This window comes from Astyanax mexicanus, chromosome 16 (genome assembly GCF_023375975.1).
Source record: "Astyanax mexicanus isolate ESR-SI-001 chromosome 16, AstMex3_surface, whole genome shotgun sequence".
Taxonomy (NCBI): domain Eukaryota; kingdom Metazoa; phylum Chordata; class Actinopteri; order Characiformes; family Acestrorhamphidae; genus Astyanax; species Astyanax mexicanus.
Genome location: NC_064423.1, coordinates 39,885,862 through 39,904,012, shown reverse-complemented (window position 1 = coordinate 39,904,012; position 18,151 = coordinate 39,885,862). Strand labels below are relative to the sequence as shown.

The 18,151-nt window shown below is 39.8% G+C and overlaps 1 protein-coding gene across 7 annotated transcripts in view; it reads right to left on the bottom strand.

Annotated features, from left to right (window-relative positions):
- Positions 1-18,151, bottom strand: part of sox6 (SRY-box transcription factor 6) — a 356,852-nt gene that overhangs the window by 37,538 nt on the left and 301,163 nt on the right. For all 7 annotated transcript variants that reach the window (XM_049465976.1, XM_049465978.1, XM_049465980.1 and 4 more), the window contains one exon: positions 17,425-17,612. In XM_049465976.1, coding sequence (XP_049321933.1) covers positions 17,425-17,612 — 188 coding nt within the window. The remainder of the gene's footprint in view (positions 1-17,424; positions 17,613-18,151) is intronic.

The window sequence follows — 18,151 nt, the reverse complement described above, 5'->3', positions numbered from 1 at the left end:
ACACTCCAAGGCTGAAGTGGAAAAAAGACACCCACCACAATAATCCCCCCCTCCCCTCCCGCCCCTCCAATCGGCTTCCCGAACACGTTTTGTTTCGGCAGTAAAACGCTCGCACGGTGAAGTAATGACACAGAGCGGCAGGGCTGCTGGAACTTTTGAACGGCTGGACCCGGGCCAGAGCCGGGAGCCCGTGTCAGAGCGGGCTTTAATCAGGCCGGCCGCAGAACATGTGCCGGAGGACCGGCCGCGGCCCGGGGCTGGAGCGCGCTGCGCCGGCGGCTGCTCTCTACTTATGTGTTGTGCTGCTAAACCCGTGACGCTCGCCCTCCTGCAGTATAAATAGTACATGTAGTATATATATATATATATTATATGGCCTCGGCTTTCTACAACTGCGCCTGTGTGAGCTGCAGATAATGGATAATGCTTTGAAGTTGTGAAGTTGTGAGGCACATCAGTGCTAAGGACTTCGGGTCTTGGCCTGCTTCCGCAGAGTACTCTACAGTTCTTAGCCAGCTTCAATGTAATGAGTTCTTGGCCTGCTTCAATGCAATTCACTAAAGTACCTTTCAGTTATTGGCTTGCTTCAGCAGCCTGCTTCAAAGTAATACGTTCTTGGCCTGCTTTAATGTAGTGAGTTCTTGGCCTGCTTCAATGTAATTCACTAAATTACCTTTCAGTTATTGGCCTGCTTCAGCAGCTGGCTTTAATAAAGTACTTCAGTTCTTGGCCAGCTTCAGCTAAGTACTTCAATTCTTTGAATGCTTCAGCAGCCTGCTTCAATGTAATGAATTCTTAGCCTGCTTCAATGTAGTGAGTTCTTGGCCTGCTTCAGCAGCCTGCTTCAAAGTAATAAGTTCTTGGCGTGCTTCAGCAGCCTGCTTCAAAGTAATAAGTTCTTGGCCTGCTTCAATGTAGTGAGTTCTTGGCCTGCTTCAATGCAATTCACTAAAGTACCTTTCAGCTATTGGCCTGCTTCAAAGTAATAAGTTCTTGGCCTGCTTTAATGTAGTGAGTTCTTGGCCAGCTTCAATGTAATTCACTAAAGTAACTTTCAGTTATTGGCCTGCTTCAGCAGCCTGCTTCAATGTAGTGAGTTCTTGGCCTGCTTTAATGTAGTGAGTTCTTGGCCTGCTTCAATGTAATTTACTAAAGTACTTTTCAGTTATTGGCCTGCTTAAGCAGCCAGCTTTAATGTAATGAGTTCTTAGCCTGCTTCAGCAGCCAGTTTCAGCAAACTACTTCATAGTTCTTGGCCTGCTTCGTCAGCCTGCTTCAATGTAATGGGTTCTTGACCTGCTTCAGCTAAGTACTTCACAGTTTTTGTCTGGCTGGAACACATTGTGTCGTGTGCATTGTGCAAGCTCCAGAAAAGGGAGAAAGTCTTTGTAGGTTTGTAAGGCGTACGTGTGACTACCGACCCCACTGATGCCACTGACACCAATGTCTACTGTGCCTTTACAACAACAGGACTGGAAAACTTCAGAAGATAACTGTGGCCAATAGAAAAAATAGTATAGGACTCTAGAGTAGTTCAACCTATTGGCCCCATGGTACCTATAGGTACCATGCTTAATAGCTCAAACACCAAACATCAACATCATGTGCTCTTGAAAGCTCTTGGTGATGAATGCAATCAAATTTCAATTAAAGCAGTGCTTTAATTAAAATGTACTAGAATAGTCTCTCCAATAGTGTCAATAACAAGATTTCAGAAGTAGGTCTCTCAATACTTTTTTTTTAAACCCATATTTGGTAACACGATTTCGATGGTTCATTGTAGATGCCTCATTGATGCTCAACTTATATTCAACTAACGTTCAACTGGATGTCTATTGAATGCAACTTGACTTCAATAAAGTTGAATAAGGCAAATGATCCTCTATTGAACCTAACCCTAGACCATCTAACCCATTGACCCCGCGAACCTATTGGCAGCATCATGCTCAATAGCTCAAAAATCATACAACATGAACATCCTGTGCTCTTGAGAACTCTTGGTGATGAATGCAATCAAATCTTCATTTAAGCAGTGCTTTCTTTAATTATCTAATAGAAAGTCTTCCTTAGACAGTGGACAGTCCATTGTCTTATAGCGCCAATAACAAGATTTTAGAAGCAGGTCTCACAATACTTTTTATTTACCCATTTATGTGTGTGGTATGGCTTTATTTGGATGGTCCATTACAGATAGATGTCGCATAGATGTTCAACTGTATGTTGAATTTGAACGTCAATTATCATTTTATAGAACCTAACCCTAAAATTGAGTCTAACCTCAACCATAAATCAACCCTGAAACCTAATCCAAACCTTAAGAAACCTTAATCTAACCCTAAAACTAGCTTTAAAATGTTAAATATTTACATTAAATATTTTCACTTCTTCTCTAAGGACTAGACGAGTTATATGTGTGTGCATTTGTACATCTGTGTCAGCAGCTGAATGCACTCAAATGCATTCAAAGGGATGTCCACAAACATCTGCAAACATCTGGACATGTACTGTATTAGTTGTACGTTGGACCTTGACCCGTGCAAAAGAGCAGAGTTGATTATTTTTTATTAATTTGCTGTCATTGTTGCCCAGGTGCACAAGGGTAATATCTGCGCACACAAAGAAGACAGGACACAAATGGAAAGCGTATGTGATGACCCAGTGTGTAACTGTGTCATGTCCACGTCCTTGCAGTATTATTGCCTCCACACCTGGTCGAAAGGTCGACAAGTACTATGGAGGATAATGGAGGGCTTTGTAAGGGCTGTGGTTAGTGCGCATTGACAGATTTCAGCTTTCAGCCTCTTTGTAAGCTAGTGGAGGCTCTTAGCTTGCTTCGGCTGAGGGCATCAGCGAAGTACTGCAGTTCTCCGCCTGCTTCGGTGAAGTACTTCAGGTTTCGACATCCTTCTGGTGAAGTACTTCGGGTTTCGGTCTGAATCAGCGATGTACTTCAGTTCTCAACCTGCTTTAACAGCCATCTTGCCAAAGTACTTCACAGTTCTTGGCCTGCTTTGACAGCTAGCTCCACCTAAGCACTTCAGTTCTGGCCTGCTTTAGCAAAGTACTTCAATAAAAAGTACTTCCATTATCGTCCTCATTTAGCAAAGTACTTCAATGAAAAGTACTTAAATTCTCAGATTGCTTCAGTAACCAGTTTCAGCAAAGTCCTTTAATTCTCTGCCTGCTACAGCAACCAGCTTCAGCAACGTTTTTCAGTTCTAAGCCTACTTCAATGAAAAGTACTTCAGTTCTTGGCTTGCTTCAGTAGCCAGCTTCAGATGAGTACTTCAGTCCTTGGTCTGCATTTTGTAGCCAGCTTCATCAAAGTACTTCACAGTTCTCTGCCTGCTTCAGCCATTAGCTTCAGCTGAGTACTTCAGTTCTTGGTCTGCTTTAGTAACCAGTTTCAGCAAAGTCCTTTAATGCTCTGCCTGCTTCAGTAGGCAGCTTCAGTAAAGTACTTCCTAGTTTTCTGCCTGCTTCAGCAAACTACTTCAATGTTCTTGGCCTGCTTCAGTACCCAGCTTCAGCAAAGTACCCCAGGTCTCTGCCTGCTTCAGCAAACTACTTCAATGCAAAGTACTTCAGTTCTAAGCCTGCTTCAGTAGCCAGCTTCAGCTGAGTACTTCAGTCCTTGGTCTGCATTTTGTAGCCAGCTTCATTAAAGTACTACACAGTTCTTGACCTGCTTCAGTAAGCAGCTTCGGTACAATACTCCAATTATCTGCCTTAGTTCTTGGCCTGCTTCAGTAGCCGGCTTCAGCTGAGTACATCTGTTCTTGGCCTGCTTTAGCAACAAGCTAAATACTTTAGCTAAATACTTCAATAAAAAGTACCTCAGTTCTTGGTCTGCTTCAATAGCCAGCTTCAGCTGAGTACTTCACAGTTCTCAACCTGCATCAGCACCCAGCTTCAACTTAGTACTTCAGTTCTCTGCCCAACCCTTGCAGCTGGCCTGAGCAAATACAGCAACTTATCTTGGATATCAGATTTGCCTCTCGTATGCTTTTAAACTCTAGCTCTCCCATAGTTGCTGATTTTAGAACAGTCCAGCCTCCAGCAGATGCACTTGTGTGGTAAGCCTTGAGCTGAGCAGCTTTATTGCCAGGCTGAGGGTGCAGGCAGGGCGCATTAAGGACTGAGGCCAAGCCCTGCCTCTAACAGGTCAGCACACGATCCCAGAACAATGTTTCTGGGCTTCAGCCTCCGGTTCCTGCTTTGCTTGGGAATCAACTTGAGGCAGGGCTGATGCTTCTCACATCAATCAAGAAGCAAAACTGTACTGTACTCTGGTTGGGGCATGGTGCCAACGTGGGCTTTGATTTATCTTCAGTTCCTGAGTTCGGTTTCTATTGGGAAAAATTGAATTCTGTAGCCAGCATTGCTATGATTTGTTTAGCTTTTTGAGTCTTTTGGAAATTTTGGAAATAATAAAATACATTTTTTAAACTCTACTCATTATTTAGGTTTGGCTAATACCAGAGGTATTTGCATGTCCCAAAATTCAAAACCATTGTTTTAAAATAGAGAAAAACACTTTGGAGAACTTTAGTTGGGGAATGATTCCAACTTGGGCTTTAATTTATCTTCAGAGTTTGGTTTCTATCAGGAGAAATTGAATTCTATAGCCAGTGATGCTACGATTTGTTTAGTTTTTTGGTCACACAAATGGACATGGTCCGATGAGTGTTTGTGGTGACATCACCAGGAAGGCTCCACCTTGGAAATTATAAAATAACCTTTGAAAAAATTAACCTAATTATGGGTAACCAAGGGCCAAGGAAGGTACATCGGTTGCGTCCACAAAATCGCTTTTAACATCATTCTACGATGTATTGACCAAGAATATACACTACCAAGGCAGCAGCCTAGCTTTGGAACGCAACTATTGCCTTACTATAAAAGGATCTGGCAACCAGGGCTCCTGTTGTTTGTATTTTATGTTGTATGTATAAAAAATATTGCTGCAACTGCTTTAGACTGCTTTAATTTGAAACCACATTTACAAGATATTAAGTCATGTCTCTTCATCACCCCCAACAACAGAATGAAGGTAAGTTAATTTCTAAAGTTTAAAAGTCTACAGTTAAAACGAATGTTTGTCACAATGTATCGTAAAGCCTGTCGTGCACCACATGCCATGTCGCCATGTCCCAAAATTCAAAACCATTGTTTTAAAAGCAAGGGAAACACTTTGGAGAACTCTGGTTGGGGCATAACGCCACGAAGAGATTCCTTCCATAACTTTGCAGTTTGTTTTCTATTAGAAGCAAAGGGATTCTGTGGCCAGTGATGCTATGATTTATGATTTATAGAGAGGGAACAAGAGGGGGGGAAAAAAGGCAAAGCGAAAACAACTTCGCCCACAACATGTGACCTTTCAACTTTTCATGGGGAAATGATCCGTTTTATTCGTGGCCATCCCCGCCGCCGTAAGAGCCGTCTCCAGCCCTGTGTTTTCATTCCACGCTGCGCTGAGATCATTGGCTCTGGCTCTTTTTTATGGGCTTCCAGCTCTAAATGACCCTGAACTGTTCACGGAGTCCTCGAGGATCTGTTAAGAGGGACCTCACTTTCTCTTCTCTTATCGCACAATCTATTTACAATAATGGAACAACCCCAGAAGACAATCTAGACCACATGATCGGGGAGACAGAGGGGCCTTTATGCGCCCGTTCCGAGAGGATCTGTCCCAATATGGCGGCGCATAAATGACCCATTGTGGCCTATTCTTTCTGCCGGCTTTGTTGTGGGCTCTGCGCTGTAAGAGGAGACGGGCAGGTCCGGAGCGCCGGGGCTTGTTAGGTTCTTAAACGCCGGCCTGCTTTGGCTGCCTGTGTTTTTACGCGGCCGCAGTGTAAAACTGGTGGGAGCTGAGAGCTACACTGTAAACGCCAAATTAGATTGAACTCAATTACATAAAAAGTACTCTAAACTCAAATACATTGACATTTAACTGTATATCCTGTACATTCACACTCCTGGACACTACTCACACTTAACTTAACCCTCGAATTATGTTAATTTGTCAGGAACAGCAATGGTTTTCCAGGGTCCAGGGTCATTTTGAATGAGTTTAATAATCCAAAAGATGATCTGAAACCCCAAAAAGATCATTACAAGCAGTGTAAATATATATAGTTTTTTTTACTAACTCCATTTTTTACTAACTAATTATTCTATCAATATTTAGTGCAATGGTTTTCCTCACCTCTAACATGTAATGGTTCAATGTATTTCATACAACTTTTTAAAAGATTCACTACTTTATTACTTTTAAAAGACCAACATATAAAACATTAGTTTTACATAACATTAAAACATAACACTGCCTTTTTGTTTTATTTCTTGCAAATATGTGAGATGAATCATTTTCATATTATATGTTGATTACACTAATTAAGGCAAGCAGAATAATTTTTTTCAGTTTTATACAGAAAAAAAAAATACTTTTAACAATTTTTCCTGGATCTTCAAACTTTAAAACGGGTCAAATTGACCCAGAACAAAACAGGAGGGTTAAACACAATATTATTCTGTAATACTGCACTACCTCATATCTACGTCTGGTTACTTTCACACTTCCCCACAGCATAGTTTTTGTATTTATATATTCATGTATATAGTCTTCTTTCAGCATTTTTATTTTTACTTATATAGTTGATATTTTAAACCTACGTTTAATATATTGTATAGTCTTAAACTTCTTACTGTACCTCCCCTATTATTGTTGTCTGTTTCCACTGTATTGTGTAACTGCTACTGGCTGCTAAATTTTCTTCGGGATCAATAAAGTATCCATCCATCCATCCATCCATCCATCCATCCATCCATCCATCTAAAGCTTAAGTTAACATTCCCAAACGTTAATACTTCTCATCAACTTTGAGTAAGTTATTATTCTATTTGTGTTTTTTTTTATTTCACTTCTTCCACAGCTTTTGACATGGAAACACAACATTTTGCAACATTTTGGATTGTAGGAAATATACTGCTTTTTTGTACAATGGATGTTTTAATGTTTTTAGGAACTTAAGTTCTTAAGTTCGTTCACACACTTATACCTCAGAAGCCTAGGACACGTGCCCACCCACATGCAAACCAACCACAGCATCGTTAAAAAAAAGGACTATAATAAGTGTCTATTTTTATTGCGTTGCGTCTTCAAACAATTGGTCCAGAGCAATACTCTGCAGATACTCAGCAACGGCACTCGCTGGCTGCGGCTGGCGGCGGCTAAGTGCTGCATATAATCAAATTTTGGACGGCCGAACCCGTGCATGTATGGCAGGATTTACTTGTGCGGCCAAAAAAAAAAAAAAAAAATCCCAGGCTGGCAATTTCCAAGACAGCAGCAGAAAAAGGAGCAGCAAATTGCTTCCAGGGCTGCAGACCAGACAAGATTATACTCCTGGTCTTTGTGAAGGCCTGCCTGAATAGGACTCCAACGTACACACAGGGAAATGGGGCGCACTCGTCGGCTCTCGCGTCCAAAAGGTAGCGAGAGAGGATTTTGAGGAGGCTGGGCGAAGCTCCATTCGAGAGCGTTGGAGGCCCTCTCGGCTCCCCTTGGCTCCGGGAGGACAGTGAATGTTCCCGCTCATCAATAATGCAGAGGGGAGGAGGGAGGGGGTGGAGGAGGGTGCAGACGCTCAATAGGTTAATACACTGGCCTTTCACCTTTTTGATTCCGGTTTGGGAGGTGTCAGCAGAGGAATACATTTTAGCTCCACACTGTACACCGCGTCAACCTGCATCAGCTGTTGATTAGAAACCCAAAGATCAAACTTTAACATCTTCCCAAGCTAAGAAGGTTCGAAAGCTCCCGGAAAGCTTTGCTTTGATCGGTGGAAAATTGGACAAAGTACTTTTGAGTTCCAGGGTTTCGGAAAAGCTGACAGTGTTCTTAACATAGAAGTCTAGAAGTCGCCACAGAGGGACACGAGCAGAAAGAAGACATGAGGATGCCAGCATTTTTATTGACTTTCAAACTCGACAGATAAAACGAGAATAATCACGAAAATACAATTATAAAACTCGTATTAAACCTATTTCTGTGGACCCAAACAGGAGGAAGAGAGAAAATTGAAAAAGAAGATTAAACAGGCTAACTAATGCTAAGCTACGTTTAGACTTAGGTTAACCTTTGCATTTGCAATGAAATACAAAAAAAGAAAAAAAAATGCACGTTTTTGCTTCATGCTGAATTTAACAGGAACGTATAGGAACTATACTACTGATTTAGTACAACAGACGTTTTTACGTTTTTAGGAGTTCTTAAGTTTGTTCATGCATTTTCCCCCCCCTAGTTTTGTATCTGTTATTGTAATAATAACTGCAATAAAACAAACTAACAGCTGTTCTCTTTCTTAATTTCTTTGAATTAACTTGCTTTTCCAGTATTTAACATAACCTCATTTTTTAAGGCATCTGGTTTCCTCCAGTTATCCAGTTTAAGAGTAAAAAAAAATGGATTTAGAACTATTGTTCCAGATTAGGATAGAAGTCTAGAAGTCGCCATAGTGGGACATGAGGAGAAAGAAGATGAGGATCAGCGTTTTTATTGACGTCGCTACATTTTTATATAAAACGTCACGAAAATACAATTTTAAAACTTATATTAAACCTATTTCTGTGGACCCAAACAGGAGGAAGAGAGAAATTTGAAAAAGAAGATTAAACAGGCCAACTTATGCTATATGCTAAGCTAAGTCTATGCTAAGGTTTAAAATTTGCATTTGCAATGTAATCTAAATGAATGCATGTATTCGCTTCATGACTCTGAGCACTCGAGACCATTCAATTCCTCAGTGCAACACAAAAAAACTTAAGAAAATAAAGCCAATTGAAGACACAGAACTGTGGAACGCCACATGACTATCCTAGCCCTGTACAGCTCGTATTGTTAAGCAGGATAACCACCAGAGGCTGTTTGTTAACAATAATCTGCTATAAAGCACAGTAAAGTGATGCAGATTGCTTTTCATTTTATTTAGAGCATATTAAATAAAACGGAGGCAAGTACACTATAAATATGAACTTGAACCTGATCTTTATAGGCTCTCCCTTACTCAGAATTCTATATATTTGTGTTCAGATATGGGAAAAAAGCTGAAGTGAAAAAAAAAGCAAAGAATGAAGAGGAAACACTGGTGGCTTTAACTCAAAATGGGTCTTGAAATATACAACTGACCCTAACCGCTGAGCGTTGTTCCAGATAAAAGCATCAGAAAGGGACATAAATAATACAGTAAAGTAATTGCCCTCTGCAGACAATAATACATTGTGATAAATATTTGAGAAAAAGTAAATTGTGAGAGAGGCTCCATAAAAGCTTTCCTTTCTCTGGTGGGAGAGAGATGGAAAAAATAAAACGTAACGAGAAGAAAAAGGACAAATAAATAAAATAATAAACAAAAAAAAAACAAGTGGATAAACACGGTTCACTATGGCATGAATATTTTATACGAGCACCTAGAGGACAGGAGCTCACAGCATACACTCGTCTACCTTAGAAAGAAAGAGCGGTGAGAGAGTGAGGGAGGAGAAAAAAAAGGAAAAAAGACGAGTGGACATATCTACTGTATAGCCTGAGAGAGAGAGAGCGAGAGAGAGAGAGAGAGAAATTGAGAAAGTGTGAGAGAGTGAAGAAAGACTGAAATAGTGAATCAAAGAAAGAGTGAGGTAGAGAAATAAAGACAGACAGAAAGAGAAAAGAAAGAGTGAGAAAGCAAGCGAGGCAGAGAAAGAGAGACAGAATTAAATAGAAAGAGGGAGAAATAGAGATAAGAGATGGATTGAGAGAAATAGAGAATAGAGAATGAGAAAGACAGCAAAAAAAGAGAAATAAGAGTGAGCAAGAGATGAATTGAGAGAGAAATAGAGAAGAGATTGAGAGACACAAAGAGAAATATAGAGAGAAATAGAGTGAGAGAGCAAAGTAGAGAAAAATGAGAAATAGAAAATAGAGAGTCAACCAGAGAAAGAGAAACAGATGAAGAAAGAGAGCAATACATAGACAACAGAGAGGTGGAGAGAGTGAGACAGAGACAAAGAAAGTTTGAGAGCATGAGAAAGAGAAAGATAGAGAGAAATAGTGTGAGAGAGCAAAGTAGATAAAAATGAGAAATAGAAAATAGATAACAAGCTACACAGAGAGAGAAACAGATGAAGAAAGAGAGCAATACACAAGAAAGAGATGGAGAGAGTGAGAGAAAGACAAAGAAAAAGTGTAAGCATGAGACAGAGAGATATGGAGTTAAATAGAGAATGAGTGTGCGAGAGATTGAGAAGTGTGAGAGAACAGGAGAGACCGAAATAAAAGAAAAGAGTGCGTGAGACAAAGAGAGAAAGAAAGGTAGAGAAAAAGAGAGACAGGAGTAGAAAATAGAGAGTGTGAAAGCGAGTGAGACAGAGAGAGATTGTTAAATAGAGAGTGAGAAAGGGAGAAGAGATTGAATGAGAGAGCAATGTAGAGAAAAAGAGAGAAATAGAAAATAGAGAGTGAGCAACACAGAGAGAGAGCAAGTGATATGTAGTGAGAGAGAAATAGAGAAGAGAGTGATTGAGAGAGTGAGAAAGAAAGGGACAAAGAAGAGACAGAGCAGGGTAGAGAAAATAGAGAATAGAGAGTGATAGAGCGAATGAGACAAACAGAGAGAGTTAACTAGACAGAAATAGACAGAGAAATAAAGAATAGAGAATAAGCAAGACAGAGAGAGATGTAGAGAAATATAGTAAGAGATAGTGAGTGAGGGATAGAGAGAGAGAAAGAGACGAGTGTGCGAGAGATTGAGAAGTGTGAGAGAACAGGAGAGTCTGAAATAAAAGAAAAGAGTGAGTGAGACAATGAGAGAAAGCGAGTGAGACAGAAAGAGAAAGGGAGAAGAGATTGAGAGCAGAGAAAGAGAGAATAAAATAGAGAGTGAGCAACACTGAAAGAAAGAGTGAAACATAGTGATATATGGTGAGAGAGAAATAGAGAAGAGAGAGAGAGATAGAGTGAGAGAGACATGAAGAGAGAGAGTGCAGGGTAGAGAAAATAGAGAATAGAGAATGATAGAGTGACTGAGACAAACAGAGAGAGTTAACTAGACAGAAATAGGCAGAGAAATAAAGAATAGAGAATGAGCAAGACAGAAAGAGAAAGAAATACATAGTAAGAGAGAGAGAGAGTGAGGGATATATGGAGAGAGAAATAGAAAAAGAGAGAGAGAGAGATGAGGGTCACCGCATTGTGCTCTTCGGACACACTTTGTATTAAAAGATGAATTGATCCATCTGTAAGCAGCACTTAGCCCCACTCTCTGGCTGGGTCGTTACACCGGGATAAATCAATATTTAATATCCCCCTCCTGCAGCCCTAGTAGATGATTTTAACCTCTCCTTAATCCCATTTACCTTACCTTTCCAGCAGCCTCCGCGCACGCTTTCACTGTGATAAACTTCCAAACAGTCGAGCGGGAGGCAGATATTAAAGCCGCGTCCAGTATTTATGTCAGGTGAGGCGCGACGCTGAAATATTAATATTCTGAAACGGAGAAAAGCGAAGGAGGCTTTTATCCAGAGCGTTCGGGGGAATTTTCCTTCTGCTGGGTCCCAAGAAAGCCTGTACTGCAACTAGCACTGTACCTTTTGATTAGTTGATCAATCTGTTAACTAATTTATCAATTACTCTAAAGGAGTTTTGGACCGTTTGTTTGTTTTTGCTCAATTGTTGTTGACCTCTATTTTCAGCTATTTTAGTTACAGTATTGGAAATCTAAGTTTACTTTAAATAAATGGAAGCCCTTTACTTACACGAATAAACGTTTTTTTTTTTAGGAGAGAAATATGTATAGATTAAAATCCAGAGCTCGTTTGACTGAAATAAATGTTTTTTTCAAGAACTAAAGTTTGGTTTACTTCGTCCTGAAGTACAGGAATTACAAGAGGACACCTTACATTCAGTTTAAAATACCCTATATTAACTGGAAAATATACATACCTAAAGCTTTTATTTTAATAATAATAACTCTTAAACTTATACTGGTTATATCGGCTGATAATGTGTGTAATAATAATGCAAATTTTCTAATCGCTGGGCTTATTTGTGGGACATGGCATTTAAGCACTTTGCCTACAGGATCCAGTGTCTGAAAAACATGGCAGCAATCTTGTTCACTTAGAATTAGGCTACCTAAGTAGTGTACAATATAAAAAATCAAGAAAAATAGCCGTTACACACCGATTTAAAACATTGTTAGCGATACCAAAATAATGTTTTATAAAGGGATTTTTTGTAAGAATAAAGTGTTCATCTAAGGCAGAGAAGGAAAGAAAACCGTGCAATAGGTGGAACCGGCCGAAAATAGGGGGTGGCTGATAATAGGGGACCACACGTTATATCACAACATTTTAAGATCTATTATAAAAACCTGATTTTTATCGCAATATTTTAAGTATTGGGTATTAATAGCAGATTGTAAAAAGCTAAAAGCTATTTCAATACTCACAGTACTTGCAGAACAGGTGATCAATGACAATTCTAGCTAGATGCCAAGGATCAAGAAACATCAAATGGTTGCACCATATCAGAACTTCTGGGACTTCTGTATATAACACCAGAACTTCTGGGATAATCTGTATTCTCGTAAAACTTGCGCTTTTCCAAGCCAATTTACTTCTTAAGTTCATTTACTCACTTTCCCCTCTAGTTTACTTTGTCAACTTGACATGCACATGCTGTGCAGTTGAGCTACAATCCAACTTGTAACAAGATATCACCTCACACCATATACGAGTGTGGGCACTCCCAAGCCTCATCGGCTAAGCTAACACTTCACACTGCCTTCTGCTGCTGCTAAGCTATCCAATGACTGTTTCCTTTTAGCATTAGTCAGTCCATTGTCATGTTGCCCACCCCAACTTCAAAGGCTGAAGCGAACACTAGTTTTATTGTAGCTTTAGTTGCTTCAAGACATCAAAAAGTTCGACTGCCTGAGTCGTCTTTACGATACCATCCGCCCACATTGCCGTGCCATTTTAGACGCCGTGCCATTTTATCCTGTTGGGCTTCGGCTCAAAGGTCACGAGGCTGGTGTTCACAGAGACTGGAGGAAAGAGTCTAGAGACTAGAAAGAGATAGAGTAAAAAAATAAAGTGAGAGAGAAAAGAGAAGAGAGAAGGGCGGTGTAGCGGAAAAACGATGTTTGATTGACTTCAAAAACCGGAGGGAGTCTTTGCGATGTGCTTAGTTACCTATGGCAACAATGATAACCCAAACATACCAGTCATATTTTCAGACTGATAGAGCGTCTAATTATTATTTTATGTTGTTGCCTCCTCTTCTCCGCCACCGCCTGCTTCCCAGAATCACCGTACCTTGCCCTTACATCAAAGTCTTTCAATGATCAAGCATAACATTATGACCACCTCCTCGTTTCTACGCCCATTATCCTTTTTTTCCCTGTGCTATATTGTACTGTATGCAATAATATTGCCCAAAAATTTTACATGCTAAAATACCCTAAAATATAATGTGGCAAAACTGTGGTAAAATTCACACTGTTCTTATTTCCCATTAAATCATATCAACTAAAAACAGATTATATCTGTCCAGTGTCATTTATTTTACTAACAGTAACTAAGGGTTAATGGTAGAGACTAATAGTAGAGACTTTACACATTGGTCCTGTGGGGTCTTCTTGTTAAAAATAGTAAAAATAGGTCAAGCTATTTTGGAACCACTAATTTGTACCTAATTACTACTTGCCTGTACTTCTGTACTTAATATGAATTGGCACTATTTTTTACTGAGTATATTAGCCATCATATGTTATTTTCACCACTATTTTATACAATTTAAGTATATTTGTGTGAGCTGTCCAACTGAACATTGAGGAGTGTATATAAACTGGTAAAAACAAAAGCATGACATCTCATTGCTGCAGCATTAGCTGTTAAAGTTCTTTTACCTACAATAAACTAACTAAAGTAAACTTGTAAAGTATAGATGTAACACACAAAACTAGCAGCACAGTTAATGTAAGTTAATGTAAATTGACTAAATTAGAGTTTTGTTACAGAAATATAGGCTCCTAGGGTGCATTTAGTAAAAGTATAGTTTTATCATAAAGAGCACAGTTTTATAAAATAATAGTAAGTGTATATATATATATTTTTTATAAGTACATCACCAGTACAAAATTAGCACTGGCAAATAAAGTATACTTTTGTAAAGTATACTGAAATAATGATTAAATGGTAAAAACATAAAATGTGTATAAGTAGAAAAAGTATACTTTAATTATTCTGCATATAGTTCAAGTACACTGTTATTATATTTAAATACACAACTTTTATATACGATTTTTTTTACAAGGGGTTCTATATAGTCAGTGGAGCTAAAAAAATAAATAATGGATGTAGAAACACGAATACAAAGACACAACAAGGTCATAATGTTTAGCTTGATTGGTGTATGTCTACTACTGAGGAAGACCTTTTTTTTTAGCTATATAGTAAGAAGATAGTAAAAGATAACTCCAGGGCAGAGGAAGAGAGGTGCGGAGTGACGAGGAGCCTCTAAATGGATCTTCTTCAGCTTAGGAAAACACAGGGCTCACCTGAGCTCAGCGGCCAAACAGGCCAATGAAAAGACGGGGTCCCGCCATGGGCTGGAAACAAAGGCGTAGCGGCACAAAAGAGCGGAGAAAAAGCGCTAGGCTTTACCTGTTAGGAACAATGGGGCGAGGTAGGTGTGTACCGCCTGTTGACAAACGTTTCTATTCAGCTATTGTTGGGAGAGAGGTATTCGTGTCATGTAGCGGCATATTCCTGCGCCTGGATGGCCATGAGCTAACCCCAGAGTTCAGAGGCGGGAGGGAGGTGTAGAGGTAGGTGTGGAATAAGTGGAAGGGGTGTGGAGAGAGAGAGAGAGAGAGAGCTTGAGCGAGAGTGAAAGAGAGAAAGAGGCATATATATATACATACACACACACACACTCACATACCGTATCCACCTCTGAAGCAAAAGCCAAACAAAGGCTCAAAAAGAGCCAGAAGAATAGCGGATAATACCGCAGCTTAAGTGTTAGCTCCTCAAAACTCCCCCATAATGCCTGGCGTACATTGTAAAACATTGTAAAGCATTGTGCTGCTGAAAATACAGTTTTGCCTGGCACAATGCCGGCTGGCGTGAGGAGTAAAGAAGAAAATTGCCGTTTAAAGAAGAAAAAAAAGAAAGAAAGAAAGAAAGAAGACGATGACGGAGAATTCCTGAGAATTTTAGAGATTGTATAAGGGGATAAAGGGAGCTTCAAGTCTACTTAAGCTTTTAGTCAAATACTCAAAATACTCGTATTATCTGGTCTTAAGAGGGGAGGAGAAGCTAAGAGCCTGGAGAAGAATCATTGGTAACACTTCCTATGAACGCTGTATTCATAATGCATTACATGACATGCATAATACATTGCAATGACTGTAATAACCCTGTATAATAACTCATACAGTAAGTACTAACAGCAACATTCATAACACATTATAAACTACAAGTTTATTAGGGTTTATAAGGAAAGGGCTTACATAATGCCTTATAGTATCTGTTCATAAGAACATTGTACAATGTAGTGCTGTAATGCACTATAACACAGATTTGGAATATTTTGGTACAACACTACATTGTATAATGTTAGTGTTGTACCAACGTATATTTATTAGTAGTTATTATACAGCCTTATTACAGTCATTATAAGGTATTATGCATGCCATATTATGCATTATAAATGCATTCATAATGCAGTCATTATGAATACAGGGTTCATAAGAAGTGTTACCGTGTTTGTGTGTATGCATGTGGGCTGTAATTACTTATAAGTGTGCCTTATAGTATCTGTTCATAAGAACATTGTACAATGTAGTGCTGTAATGCACTATAACACAGATTTGGTATATTTTGGTACAACACTACATTGTATACTGTTCTTATATACAGATATTATAAGGCATTATAAGCCCTTTCTTTATAAACCTTTATACTTGTAGTTTATAATGTGTTATAAATGTCGCTGTAAGTACTTATGAGTTATTATACAGGCTTATTACAGTCATTATAAGGTATTTTGCATTATGCATGTTATATAATGCATTATAAATGCATTCATAATGCAGTCATTATGAATACAGGGTTCATAGGAAGTGTTACCGTGTTTGCGTGTATGCATGAGGGTTGTTAGTACTTATGAGTTATTATACAGCCGTATTACAGTCATTATAAGGTATTATGCATTATGCATGTCATGTAATGCATTGTAAACGCATTCATAAGGCATTATGAATAAAGGGTTCATAGGAAGTGTTGCCGAATCGTTCTACAGCCTTACAGCTTCGCCCTGTTTTGAGGACACTTCTCTACTTTTTCCTCTTCTTCTTCTTCTTCTTCTTCTTCTTCTTTTTCTTCTTCTCCAGCTTTTGGTTAAAGAAGTGCCGTGCCAGCCGCGCCACCCACACCGAGGCTGGGGCAACATGTCTTCAACCAGTTCGCCCCCTTTTACTTCTTTTCATCAACTTGCGAACAAGTTGATTAAAAAATAGTCCCCTTGCTTCTTTACATATACATTGACCTACTTTAAGATGTTGGTTTGAAAGTAATCAGGTGCTGAAATATTAATGAGGCTCCACTCCCAGCTCCTGCCTGCTTCTCGCAGCCAACTGGCAATATGGCATCAATCAGACGGGAGCGGGCATGGGCCTTTTCGCTCTTGATTGACTCATTGATTGAAGATATTTTTAAAGGGAATCCCTGGGAGTCTGTTTGCTCCTGGTACAAAGCGGGCCTGTCCCTCACTGAGGGGCCTGAGGAGGCCGCCTGTCTACTTTAATTGGGCTGAGACATCACAGTTTGAACCCACTCAGGGCAGCACCGGTGGACCAGAGGTAGAAGCAGTGGCGGCTGTGGCAGCGGCGGCAGCGGCAGCAGCGGCTGGAGAAGCGGCAGACGGCCCTCGTGCATACACACACACACACACACACACACATACAAACATGAACACGAGTACACACACAAATAGGCACGCATACTATCGACCGTACCAGTGTCAATCAAAAAAAAAAAAAAAAAAAAAAAAAAAAAAAAGGCTCCTCTGGACCTCCATCAAAGACAAATTAGTTTAAATAAGTAAAATAAAATCGGACAGAGCAGCTCATCTCTGCTCTTCCTCGAGGTTTTTTTTTTTAATCCTCCCTTCCTTCCGCTCTTAATGAAACACTGAAGTGTTGTCCTTGTTTGGACACAAAGCGCTAAAAGCGGACGCTACGCTCTTATTTGAAAAGTGGAAACCGCTTATCTGATACTCCAGGCAGCACAAAGCCCTGAAAGAGAGATGATACGGACAAAAACGAGGAGAAGAATGGAAGAAAACAGAAAGAATAAAAAAGCCTAGCTCACCTTGTCAGTCCTGCAGTTGTTGAGACCCAGGCCGGACAGGGCCGAGAGCTTGGCCTCCATGCCTTGTTGGTGGTGCTGCAGCTGCTCCCGCTGGATCTGCTCCCTCATCTTCCTCGCCTCCTGGATGGCCTTCATCACTGCGTCCTGATCTCCGAACAGTGCCGTGGAGTTCAGGTTGGACAGGATGTCTGGGGGGGGGGGGAAGAAAAAAACGACAAAACATACATGAACACACATACACACACACACACACACACACACACACACACACACACACATATATATATATATATACATATACTTAGAAGTGCACGGGTTAGAAGATGTTATGTGGTATAATTATATATATAATGACTTTCTTAAATTTTCTTCTGTGTAATTTTCTTAACTTCAGATGTTTGTGTTTGTGTATAGTGTGTTTAATTCATTAAACTCACAGAGAGAGCTTTTCCAATGATGTGGAACCAGCACTGTTCTGGTTCGCGGACCTAATTTTGTGGGTTTCCACCAACAAAAGTAGATTCCAGAACCACGAACGTTTCGAAACCGAAAAATACTAGGTTCTTCCCCATGAACTATGACTGATTCTCTTCTCCATCTTTGTGAAACGTCCTCTGTTGATGACGTATGATGTGACATCTTGGCGTTCCACTAAAACTGTATTAAATTCATTAATTGAAGCTGTGAGTGATGTGAAACCAGCACTTTTATTTGTCTATATACTAGA